This window comes from Balaenoptera acutorostrata, chromosome 16, assembly GCF_949987535.1.
Source record: "Balaenoptera acutorostrata chromosome 16, mBalAcu1.1, whole genome shotgun sequence".
Lineage (NCBI taxonomy): Eukaryota > Metazoa > Chordata > Mammalia > Artiodactyla > Balaenopteridae > Balaenoptera > Balaenoptera acutorostrata.
This window is the reverse complement of record NC_080079.1, coordinates 62,002,908-62,015,973: the sequence shown is the minus strand read 5'-3', so window position 1 is coordinate 62,015,973 and position 13,066 is coordinate 62,002,908. Positions and strand designations below refer to the sequence as shown.

The following is a 13,066-nucleotide window of genomic DNA, read 5'->3' as shown; positions in this document are numbered from 1 at the left end:
GGTACCTGAGAAATGAACAGATAATTCACATGATTTCAACTTCATTAGTGATGAAAATGTAAATTAAGATATATATCAAATTGGAAAATGATAATGCCCATTGTTCATGACTGAACAGTAAAATGGACTCTCACACCTGGCAGAATATAAATCAGTTTACAGCCTTTCTAGAAAGTGAGTTGACACTATACTTAAAAATTTTTCTACATTCTTTATGAATGTATCCTAAGGAAATAACAGAATTAAGCACAGAGATTTATGTCTTAAGAATGTTTATTTCTGCTTTATTTATAATATATAGATGTAGAAACTAATGACATGTCCAATAATAAGTGGTTGGTCAAATAGATATGGTATATCCACACATAGGTATAGCATGACTAAAACATTGACTGAGGGGCAGAGATTACTTGGATACCTTAGCAGTAGGACTTAACCCAAGTTTTTTTGAGTTTCTATATCAATGAAAATATTTTTTATGCTACTTAAAACAAATAGAAGCATGATTTATGCTGACTAGTTTGTACAGTTGGTTTCTTGTTCTTTTGAAGTGCTGTTAGGTTTCTAACAGCTACGGATGTTTTACATCCTTTCTGGGAAGGTGTAGTGGGGGCATATGGCTTCTATATAAGTGATCACATGTCCTGGTTGGCCTGGGACACTCCCTGTGTCCCAGTGTAATTATTAATATCACCCTTTTCATTCTCAGAAGTGTCCTGGTTTGTATGATAAATTACATGATAACCTTACTTATGTATCCAAACCAGGGAATACCATGCAGTTATCAAAATTTATGTTTTAGGGGCTTCCCTGGTGGCGCAGTGGCTGAGAATCTGCCTGCCAATGCAGGGGACACGGATTCGAGCTCTGGTCTGGGAAGATCCCACATGCTGCGGAGCAACTAGGCCCGTGAGCCACAACTACTGATCCTGCACGTCTGGAGCCTGTGCTCTGCAACAAGAGAGGCCGCGAGAGTGAGAGGCCCGCGCACCGTGATGAAGAGTGGCCCCCGCTCGCCGCAACTAGAGAAAGCCCTCGCACAGAAACGAAAGGCCCAATACAGCCAAAATATAAATAAATAAATAAATAAATAATAAAAATAAAGGAATTCCTTTTAAAAAAAAAGTAAAATAAATATCCTTCTTTAAAAAAAAAATTTATGTTTTAGACTATTTGATTATGTGAGAAGGTACCAATGCTATACTGTTAAGTAGAAAAAAAGATTACAAAGCAGTAAATATATTATTTACAATTTTATACATTAAAATTACTTTCAGGGCTTCCCTGGTGACGCAGTAGTTGAGAATCTGCCTGCCAATGCAGGGGACGCGGGTTCAAGCCCTGGTCTGGGAAGATCCCACATGCCGCGGAGCAACTAAGCCCATGCACCACACCTACTGAGCCTGTGCTCTAGAGCCCACGAGCCACAAGTACTGAGCCCATGTGCACAACTACTGAAGCCCATGCGCCTAGAGCCCGTGCTCCGCAATAAGAGAAGCCACTGCAATGAGAAGCCCACGCACTGCAACGAAGAGTAGCCCCGGCTCTCCATAACTAGAGAAAGCCCACATGCAGCAACAAAGACCCAATGCAGCCAAAAATAATAAATAAATAAATAAAAGAACTTTTTAAAAAAATTACTTGCATATACGTACGAAAAAAGACTGGAGGAAAATGCATTCAAATGTTAATAGTGGTTATCACTGAGTGGTGGGGATTATGGATACTTTTATGTTTTCTTCATATTTTGTATCATCCAAATTTCTATAACTATATTTTACCTTTATGGTTAAAAAAACAGCAATGAGGAATAGGAGACAAGGAATGTAAACAATTCTTTTGGTTAACGGTAACAACCAGGGACGTTGTTACTGTTGTTATTGTTTAGTAAGAAGGGGAAAAGTACAGTGAAAGAGCTGATTAGGAAGGAAAGCTTAAAAATGTAAATCAAAGAGAAAGAAAATATTAAGAAAGTGAGGGATTAGGAGAAAAGGAGAGGGATAGAATCAAGAATACACATGAAGAAGTTAGACAAGAACAGAAGAATGCATGCCTCTTTCAAAGATTAGAGGAAAGGAGGGAAGGGTGACGAGTTTTTAGGGCCAGTGGAACAAAAGATCTACCAGAAGCTGTAGCAACTCCTCCTGAATACAGAAGGGACACAGAGCTTAATAAGTATCAATTAGTTTCTTTAATTGAGTAGATTCTTTATATCCCATATCACTTTTCTCTTACAGATAACATCATAAAATTACAAGCTTATGTACCAAATAACATGAAATTTTTTATTATATAGCTTCATGCTTCAGTTTTTGTGGGATTTTTAAAGAACGTTTTATTTTTGTAGTTCAGATTGACCTTCAGTTTACTGAACAGCTTTGAAGAGCAACTTTTCATTAGAGAAGACTGCCCTGATAGCCTTCCTACCATCATCCAAACTCCCAGGATGCCTGGAAGGCCAAGGAGTCAAGGTCAGCTGTATGCACAGGCTAGTCTCAAGACCTGATCCTCTTACCTGATAACAGGCGATTCCCAGTCCTAGCCAGGTAAGGCATGAAGGCGATCTCTTACAGACTTGCAGGTAGGTTTTCTTTGCCTTTTCGTACTGTAGAAAGAAAGCACCACTAAGCTATTGATCTGGAAGCTTCAAACACTGCATTGCTAGGATAACCATGGGGCTTCTGTAATTGTACTCCACACCGATCTAAGTTAGATGAGTCCTTGGATTATGTATATATATGTTTATATATATATATATATATATATATATATATATATATATTATATATGTATTTTTAAAATATATATATATTTTAAGACAACTTTTTAAGAGAAGTTTTATGTTCACAGCAAAATTGAGAGGAAAGAACAGAGATTTTCCATTTACCCACTGTCCCCACACATGCATAGCCTCTCCCATTATCAACATCCCCGACCAGAGTGGTACCTTTCTGTTAGTTAAGTCAAGCTAAGAATGCTTCTACTACTTTTAATAAAAGAAAGCTAAAATAATAGCTAAAATAACACTTACTGAGTTCTTAACAACTTTTTTAGTATCATAATGGTTAAAACCACAGACTCTAGTACTAGACTGCCTGGGTTTGAATCCTGCTTCTATTAATTACTGTTTATCTGATGTTGGGCAAGTCACTTTACCTTTGGATGTAAAAGTGTCATTATCATATTACTATTCTTACTCCACAAAGATGGATGTTAATGCTTGAACTGTAATCAGGTCCCAGACAATGACCTGATTTACATAGTTACTCCCCATCTCTATTCCTCACCTCTTTCTCTTCCAGATATATCTGCCCCAGTCGCAGGAAGATGAAGTGCATCTCAGAAGCATCCACTACAAAACTAATGGTTCGCTCATAGCACGCCTTGGCCTCAGCATGATTTCCACTCAGAAAATAGAGATGGCCCTTCACGCCCCAGACATTAGGGTTCTAAGAAAGTGAAGAACAAGTAGTACATGGGATGAGGTGGTATTTAAAAGTACATTAATGATCTTTGTTTAACATCTAAATTTAGATGAAGTCCATGTTCTTTTGCAAATTAGAAAGAGGGCCATTCAGTTGCACTGGGAGATACTGTTCTAGGACTGCCCTCTCATTTTTTTCTTGCATTCTTCAAAGCCATTTTGTCTTTGGGGAAAATATTAAGAAAAATATTCATGCATAACCATGATGATGTTCACAATGAGAAAGTAGAAGTTCAGGAAACTTGAAATAGATAAGGTGTCTGCTAAAGAGCTGTCCTTATTCTTTCTCTGTCCTTTGTAAAAGTCATGATTGATTAAGAAAAACAAATGGAAGGAAATTAGATAAATGAGTTTACCAACAGCTGATAACCCCCAGCTTTGATAACCAGAAATCTACCTGTGATATGGCATCACCACCTTTAAGAAGGCCTACTTGTCCCTTCTCCAAACCAAACTTAAAAGACGCTCTAGCAAAAGTTATTACCAGGTAGTCCATATGGGCTGCTTGTTGAAGGTATTCCTCTGCTTTAGCAAAATCCTTCTTGAGTAGGTGTGTCTGGGCCAGCACCAAGTAATACTCACAGCTGGGGCCTCCATGAGGGCATAGTAGCTCATGTGCAAGCACTCTGTGTACATACTGCAAGGAAAAATCAGATTATAAGAAACATGTAAATGACTGCATGGTGTCAATTCCATAGCTCTCACGGTTGAAGATTATGTCTCTGATAATAAATAATAAGGACAATATTATAGAATGAAATGATTATCAATTTCAAAAGGTTAGAGGTGAATTATAAACATTCAGCATATCATGGTTCCATTACCAGCTATTCATGTAGTAACATTTCCAAGTGAATTATCTACAGTACTGTATAATTCTGGTCTTGCTGGTCATACTAGATGAGTTTTAGCCTATTGTGTAGCAGACAAAGGCATTTCATCAACCACCCCATTTTCATACGAGGTAACATTTTCAGGCATTTGTATTTATAAGGAAACTTAGCATGAGGCAAAACCTCCCTTTCTAAAATTCTAGACTCAGGATCTTAGAAACATAAATGTTTGTTTCTGACACACTCTCAAGCATTTGTTATGTTCACCAGTTTTATACTTTGGGCTATACTTTGTTTTTAATATGATATAAGGCCTGCAAATTTAACAAAGTCATAGGTACTTGCTAAGAAGAGGGGAAACCCTTCTTCTCCCTCTGTTCTCATCTCCGCCTATAATATAGACACTTCCACTAATAATGATACCTTCTTAGGAAAATACTGGGGGGGAGGCTCTGCAGCTGTTCCCTCAACCTGCGTTCTGACTCTTGGACATGGGGGAAAAGTGATTTATTTAATTAGGGGGACAGAGAGCCTGTTTCTCTATTGTGAAAGGTTAGTATATTAAAGCCTCCTGTTTAATGTGGCCCACTCCCACCTAGTTCATAATTCTTGCCCTATCTTGAGTTGCCCACCCTCAAGTGGGGCATGCACTCTATAGGTTGAGGGCCAAATCTCTTGCCTCCTGGATCTTGCTCTCTCTCTTACTGCTCGCTTCATGGATATGTTTCTCATTTCCTATGTGGTAGGTAGACCTTACAGGATGCTCTTCTTCTCTGGGAGGAGACTTCAATTCTCCATCTGTTCCACCTGTGACTGCAAGGGTAAATCAAATCTGGGACCAGTCACATATCCAGCCCAGTTATACCAATAAAAAATTAGTATTTTTATCCCCCCATATAGCACTGTGTATCTGTTTCCAATTGGTTCAGAACCTGGAAGGGAAGAAGGGTGTGCTTAGGCTCCTGTGAACCCACAACACTCACATAACATGAGTTCCCATAATAAAGTAACATCAGGCTACATATGACTAAGAGTCTGATTTTGCTTTGCTGGTATTCTATAGGGAGCAGACTTGCAGTGAGGTCTCCTGATGCTCTCTGCAGAGAGTAGTTCATGTTTGAATGTTTATTCCATTGTGTCTATAGTGTGCTCTCAAAGCATGTTTGATTTCTGCATCATACACATTTAAGCTTGCGAAGACATCACTATGATAGAATAAGTAGTTCATTAAAATCTTTCACTCTACTTGCCCTTTTTCAAATATTCTGACCTGCACAGCATTGACCTTCATCAAGAAGCGTATGGTCTCCATGAAGATGGTGGTAGGAGTTTGGGAAACACTATAAAGGGTGGGATGCAGAAAAGTCGATGACTCTTGACATTTTGATGCTTCTGAAAATATGATATTAAAATAATAGACAATTAGATATAAAGGAAAAATTCAGAAGCTCAGACACATAGCAGGGAGGGTATTCTACTCTAATATATGAGAGAAATTATAATCTTGAAAGCAATAGATTATTCTATAGCAATGGCCCCCAAAGAGGAGATCTCAAAGGTTCTCGAGGTTATTCTACTGGTGGTTCCAAATGCAAGTTGAATGAAATAAAAGCTTTTTTAAAAAAAAAAGTATTCAGGGGCTTCCCTGGTGGCACAGTGGTTGAAAATCCACCTGCCAATGCAGGAGACACGGGTTCGAGCCCTGATCTGGGAAGATCCCACATGCCGCGGAGCAACTGGGCCCGTGAGCCACAACTACTGAGCCTGCGCGTCTGGAGGCTGTGCTCCGCAACAAGAGAGGCCGCGATAATGAGAGGCCCGCGCATCGCGATGAAGAGAGACCCCCGCTTGCCGCAACTAGAGAAAGCCCTCGCACAGAAACGAAGACCCAACACAGCCAAAAATAAATAATAAATAAATTAATTAAAAAAAAGTATTCAGATCTTCCTGAATGTGAAAGAGATTTGTAGATACTCTGAATCTTTAGATACTGTAAAAATGAAAATTCATTGCCAGAAAATCACAGGTCTATAGTTGGCTACTTCTCTGAGCTAAATGTAAATCCTCACTATAGAAAGAGTTGCATTACTGAGATTGGATTTCAGAGTCTAGCCTCACATGAAGGAATTTAGACAATATTACAGATAAACTAATCAACTTCAAACAAGTTAAGATTGCCATTTTGGTCATCAAAAGAGTTTTCAACATTGTCTAGTTTGTTTATGCCCTTCTTCCAAGTGGAAATCTTTATTCTAATTACCTTTTTTTGATGGTATCTTCTTGACAAATGTGTTGGATGGTTTTTGGCTGGTAGTTGGATCCTGAGACTGTACAGACAAAATGGGTTCATGTGACTCAGACTGCAGGTTAGAGGATTCATCAAGAAATTCATCTAGAATGGATAATGGAGCTCCTAGTCCTAAAAAGATTAAATTTTAATGAGAAAAAAAACTACCTTCCTACATTGTATATTAAAAGGTTATTACAGGAGATAAATACAATTAATTTCCAAAGCATAGGAAACATAACCCCTAAATATTGCATGGAAAGACTTGTTTTAGAGATTTTTTATATTTCTGAATAATTTAAAGAGTGCAAGCTAAACAGACAGCACAGCTCCTGCCACTATGACCCCCTAGTCGAACCCTTCTGCCAGCCCAAGTCATGATAGTGTCAAACAAATTACAAAAGCTATATGCTAAGCCTAGAATCTCAAGAATCCAGAGGAGAAGATTAACATATTTTTAGATAATATTAAAACCCTTCAAGGACAGGAATTCTATTTTATTTCACTGTTCAAAAATCACCATCATTGGGCTTCCCTGGTGGCGCAGTGGTTAAGAATCTGCCTGCCAATGCAGGGGACATGGGTTCGAGCCCTGGTCTGGGAAGATCCCACATGCTGCAGAGCAGCTGGGCCCGTGAGCCACAACTGTTGAGCCTGCGGGTCTGGAGCCTGTGCTCCGCAATGGGAGAGGCTGCGACAGTGAGAGGCCCGCGCACCGCGATGAAGAGTGGCCCCCGCTCGCTGGAACTGGAGAAAGCCCTCGCACAGAAACGAGGACCCAACCCATCCAAAAATAAATTTAAAAAAAAATCACCATCATCATCATTATAAGTAGTTATATATGAACATGACTATATGCCAGGTATTATATTAAGGATTGTCATGTACAATCTTATTTATTTTTCACAACACTATGAGATATACTTATTATGCTCCATTAAACAAAGTGAACCACAGAAAAGTTAAATAATTTGCTGAAGCTCTTAAACATTCCAAGCTGCCTCTCACATAAACAAATGTTTTAGGAATAAAAATAAAAAGCAATGCCGGTTAGGAAATGATCAGTGCCAGCTGGTTCTGAATCAGAAGAGGTCACTCTCAGCTAGAGAAAAAGATATGGTTTTGAAAAATAGGTAGAAGTTGGATAGGTAGAGAGGTAGGGGCTAAAGCATGGAAGTAGCAAGCTAATTATTTTTATGGGTACTGAGGATTGCATAGTAAAAATTAAGGAAAGGTAGGTTGGGAGCTAGACCGTATTGATATTTGAATGCTAGGAGTTTTCTTCTGTAGGAAAAAGAAGAGGTTTACAATGAAGGGTTTTGAGCAGAAAAATCAGAGGATGAAAGTGGGATTTTATGAAGATTACTTTAGCAGTACCAAGCAGCAAGGAGAAAAAAATGTTGATGGAGACAAAGAAGTCTGTAATAAGGCTGTTATAACATTCTGGATATTGGTAATGGAGAGTAGTGGAAATATAAAAGATGTAGGGAGCATTTTGAAAGAAAATCAACTGGTCTGGGAAATCAACTTGACATTGGGATCAGGGGAAGCTCAAGCAAGAAAGCAAGAAGAAGCAGGGATGACTCTGAGATCATGAGCTTGGGTACCTAATATAATGATGTAGAGTCAGTTTGAGATATGAGGAGATGGGTTAACTAGTGGAAAAATCCAACTGCTTGATTCTGGAGGGATGTCAAGGTTAAAGATAGAAATCTGACAGTTATCAGAAGTGAAAATAGAAACTGTGAGGGTAGGTGAGCTCTTAGAAAGTAAGACAGTATTACTGGGAAATGATTACATCTAATGGGTGTGACAAGAAAGTGAAGCAACCAAAGGAAACCCAAACTATTGGAGATGGAGGCAATCCAACATGTATTTCAAGAAAAGAGAATGGTTAAATATGCAGACTGATCATTGAGAAGTGATGATCTTAATGAAAAAAAAGAAACTGGAGAGGTGGCCAAAATGGCAGAGTAAGGAAGACCCTGAACTCACTGCCTCCCATGAACACACCAAAATTACAACCACTTACAGAACAACTATCTATGAAAATGACACGGAGACTAGAAGAAAATATTTTCCACACCAAAGGCTTAAAAAAGGAACCACAGTGAGATGGTAGGAGGGATGGGGACATGGTATAGTCGGGACCCACACCCTCAGGTTGGTGACCGACATACGAGAGGAATATCACAATCATAGAGGTCCTCCCCAAGGAGTGAGGGGCCATAGTCCTATATCAGGCTCCTCAAACTAAGGATCCTGAACCAGGAAAACAAGCCCCCAGAACATCTGGCTCTGAAAACCACTGGGGTTTAGGATCAGGAGAGCTGAAGGACTATAGGAAATAGAGACTCCAATTTTAAAGGGAGTGCACAAAATCTCTCACGCTCCCAGTCCCAGTGCAGAGGCAGTAGTTTGAAAGAAGCCTGGGTCAGACCCACTTGCTGATCTTGGAGAGCCTACTGGATGGCAGGAGGCAACTGGTACTCCCTCTGGGGATGGAGACACTGTTGACAGCCATTTGGGGATCATTCTACCATGATAACACTGGTACTGGCAAGTGCCATTTTAGAATCCTCCCTCTAGCTTATTACCACCGGGGACCAACCCCACCCACCAGTGGGTTGGCACAAGCCATGAGCCCTCCTGGAGCTCACAAACAGCTGCACAGGGATACAGCCTAGCCCACCAGTGGGCCAGCACCAGCCCCAAGTCCCCCCAGGGCTGCACAGCCAACCACACAGGAAGCCTACTGTGCCCTCCAGTGGGCCCTCAGCCACCACATGAGGCACTGCCTCACAGACAAGTGGGCCAGGGCCCAGCCCCGCCTACCAGCATGCCCACATTAGTTCACCTTGCCACAAAAGAAGAGTGCATGCAGCCTACATACAGGATACCTCTAGAGCATATACCTCAGGTGACCAGAAATGAGTGCCCTGCTGGGCCCCACTGGACATCTACATAAGGCGACTTCTTCAAAATTGGAAAATGTAACCAACTTACCTGCCTACCACACAGAAATAAACAGAGAACTGGGCAAAATGAAGAGACAGATGAATATGTTACCAATGAAAGAACAAGACATAACCTCAGTAAAAGAACTAAAAAAAGTGGAGATAAGCAATCTTTCCACTTCTTTGAATCATCTTCAGTTGCCTTTATCAGTTTTTTATAGTTCTCAGTGGATAAGTCTCTCACCTCCTTGGTCAGGTTTATTCCTATGTATTTTTTTGTTTGTTTGTTGGATACGATTTTAAAAGGATTGTTTTTTGTTTTGTTTTGTTTTGACTTTCCCTTTCTGATATTTCATTGTTAGTGTAAAGAAATGCAACAGATTTCTGTATGTCAATCTTGTATCCTGCTACCTTGCTGAATTTATTTATCAGTTCTAGAAGTTTTTGTGTGAAATCTTTAGGGTTTTCTCCATATAGTATCATGTCATGTGCGTATAATGACAATTATACCTCTTCCCTTCCAATCTGGATACCTTTTATTTCTTTTTCTTGTCTGATTGCTGTGGCTAGGACTTCCAATACCATGTTGAATAGAAGGGGTAAGAGTGGGCATCCTTGTCTTGTTCCAGATTTTAGTGGGAAGGCTTTTAGCTTTTCACTGTTGAGTATTATATTAGCTGTGGGTTTGTCATAAATAGCTTTTATTATGTTGAGATATGTTCCCTGTATACCCACTTTGGTAAGCATTTTTATCATGAATGGATGTTGAATTTTGTCAAATGCTTTTTCTGCATCTATTGAAATGATCATGCAGTTTTTGTCTTTTCTTTTGTTGATGTGGTGTACCACATTGATTGATTTGCATATGTTGAACCGTCCTTGTGAACTTGGGATAAATCCCACTTGGTCATAGTGTATGATCTTTTTTTACGTGTTGTTGGATTCGGTTTGCTAATATTTTGTTGAGAATTTTTCATTAAATACAAAGTTAAAAGATATAATAAATATATAAGCAGAAATCAATAAAATTAAAATTGAAAATTAATAGAGAAGATTAATGAAACCAAAAGTTGGCTCTTTGAAAAGATCAATAAAATCAGTAAGCCGTTAGCCAGGCTAACTAAAAAAAAAGAAAAAAAAAAAGAGGACATATTACTAATATCAGAAATGAAAGAAGAGACATCACTACAGATCCCATGGACATTAAAAAGATAGTAAAGGGCTTCCCTGGTGGCGCATCCGCCTGCCAATGCAGGGGACATGGGTTCGAGCCCTGGTCCAGGAAGATCCCACATGCCGCAGAACAACTAAGCCTGTGTGCCACAACTACTCAGCCTGCGCTCTAGAGCCCACGAGCCACAACTACTGAACCCTCATGCCACACTACTGAAGCCCACGCACCTAGCGCCCATGCTCTGCAACAAGAGAAGCGACTGCAATGAGAAGCCCGCGCACCGCAACGAAGAGTAGCCCCTGCTCGCCGCAACTAGAGAAAGCCTGCGTGCAGCAATGAAGACCCAATGCAGCCAAATAAATAAATTAATTAATTAATTAATTAATTTTTTTAAAAGATAGTAAAGGAATATTATGAACACTTATGTGCCCACAAATTTAATAACCTAGATGAAATGGACCAACTTCCTAAAAAACATAATCTTCCAAAACTTACACAAGGAGAAACAGACAATCTGAATAGGACTATATGTATTAAATATACTGAATCAGTAATTAATAACCTTCCAATACAGAAAATACGAGGGTCAGATGGGTTCACTGGTGAATTCTCCCAAACATTTAAAGAAGAAATTATACCATTTCTATACAATATCTTTAAGAGGACAGAAGCAGAAGGAATACTTCCTAAGTCATTCTATGAGGCCAGCATTTTCCTAATACCAAAACGAGACAAAGACTTTACAAGACAAGAAAACTACAGACTATTATCTCTCATGAACATAGACTCAAAAATTGTCAACAAAATATTAGCAAATCAAATTCAACAGTATATAAAAGAATTATACACCATGGCCAAATAGGATTTAATGTAGGTATGCAAGGCTGGCTGAACATTCAAAAATTGACTAATGTAATCCAGAATATCAACAGGCTAAAGAAGAAAATCATATGATCATATCAATAGATGCAGAAAAAGCATTTGACAAAATCTAACGCCTCTTCAAGATAAAAACTCTCAGTAAACTAGGAATTGAGGGAAACTTCCTGGACTTGATCAAGAATATCTACAAAAAACTATAGCTTTCATCATACTTACTGGTAAGAAACTTGAAGTTTTCCCACAAGATCAGAAACAAGGGAAGGATATCCCTTCTCACCACTGCTTTTCAACATCATACATCATACTGTAAGTCCTAGCTAATGCAACAAGACAAGAAAAAGAAATAAAAGAAATACAAATTGGGAAGGAAGGAATACAAATGGAGAAGGAAGAAATACAACTGTCTTTGTTTGCAAAAGATATGATTGTCTATGTAGAAAGTCCAAAAGAAGTGACCAAAAATACTCCTGGAACTAATAAGCAATTATAGCAAAATTGCAGGATACAAGGTTAATATATAAAAGTTAATCTATATACCAGCAACAAATAAGTGCAATTTGAAATTTAAGCACAACACTATCTATATTGGCATCCAAAAAATGAAAAACTTAGGTATAAATCTGACAAAATATGTACAAGTTCTGTATAAGGAAAACTATAATCTATGATGAACTAAATCAAAAAAGAACTAAATAAATGGAGAGATAGTTCATCTTAATGGATAAGAAGATTCACTATCATCAGGATGTCAGTTCTTCCCAATTTGATCTATGGATTCAATGCAATCCCAATCAAAGTCCCAGAAAGTTATTCTGTGGATATCAACAAACTGATTCTAAAGTTTATATGGAGAGGCAAAAGACAAAGAACAGCTAACATAATATTTAAGGAGAACAAAGTTGGAGAACTGACCCTACCTGACTTCAAGACTCACTATAAAGCTGCAGTAATCAAGACAGTGTGGTTAAAAAAACAAAGGTAATACAATTGAGCAAAGATAGACTTTTCAGCAAATAGCAGTGGAACAATTGGACATCTACATGCAAAAAAATGATAACATCATAACATCACAAAAATTAACTCAAAATGGATCACAGAACTAAGTGTAAAATGCAAAAACTATAAAACTCCTAGAAGATAACATAAGAGAAAACCTAGATGACATTGAGTATGGCTTTTTAGATAGAACACCAAAGGCACGACCCATGAAAGAAGGAATTGACAAGCTGGACTTCACTGAAATTAAAAACTCATGCTCTGCAAAGGACAATGTGAAGAGAATGAGAAGACAAGCCATAGGACTGGGAGAAAATGTTTGCAAAAGACACATCTGATAAAAGACTTAATCAAAATATACAAAGAACTCTTAAAACTAACAATAAGAATATAAACGACTTGATTAAAAAGTGGCCAAAGACCTTAACATACAGCTCACCAAAGAAGATATAC

At 38.6% G+C, this 13,066-nt stretch overlaps 1 protein-coding gene across 7 annotated transcripts in view; it reads right to left on the bottom strand.

The window, feature by feature from the left end:
- The window catches only part of CFAP70 (cilia and flagella associated protein 70), a 90,485-nt gene that overhangs the window by 12,975 nt on the left and 64,444 nt on the right, over nucleotides 1–13,066 (bottom strand). For all 7 annotated transcript variants that reach the window (XM_057530452.1, XM_057530455.1, XM_057530454.1 and 4 more), the window contains 5 exons: nucleotides 6,578–6,736; nucleotides 5,588–5,709; nucleotides 3,969–4,121; nucleotides 3,288–3,449; nucleotides 2,516–2,605 (listed from right to left, as the gene is read on the bottom strand). In XM_057530452.1, coding sequence (XP_057386435.1) covers nucleotides 2,516–2,605; nucleotides 3,288–3,449; nucleotides 3,969–4,121; nucleotides 5,588–5,709; nucleotides 6,578–6,736 — 686 coding nt within the window. The remainder of the gene's footprint in view (nucleotides 1–2,515; nucleotides 2,606–3,287; nucleotides 3,450–3,968; nucleotides 4,122–5,587; nucleotides 5,710–6,577; nucleotides 6,737–13,066) is intronic.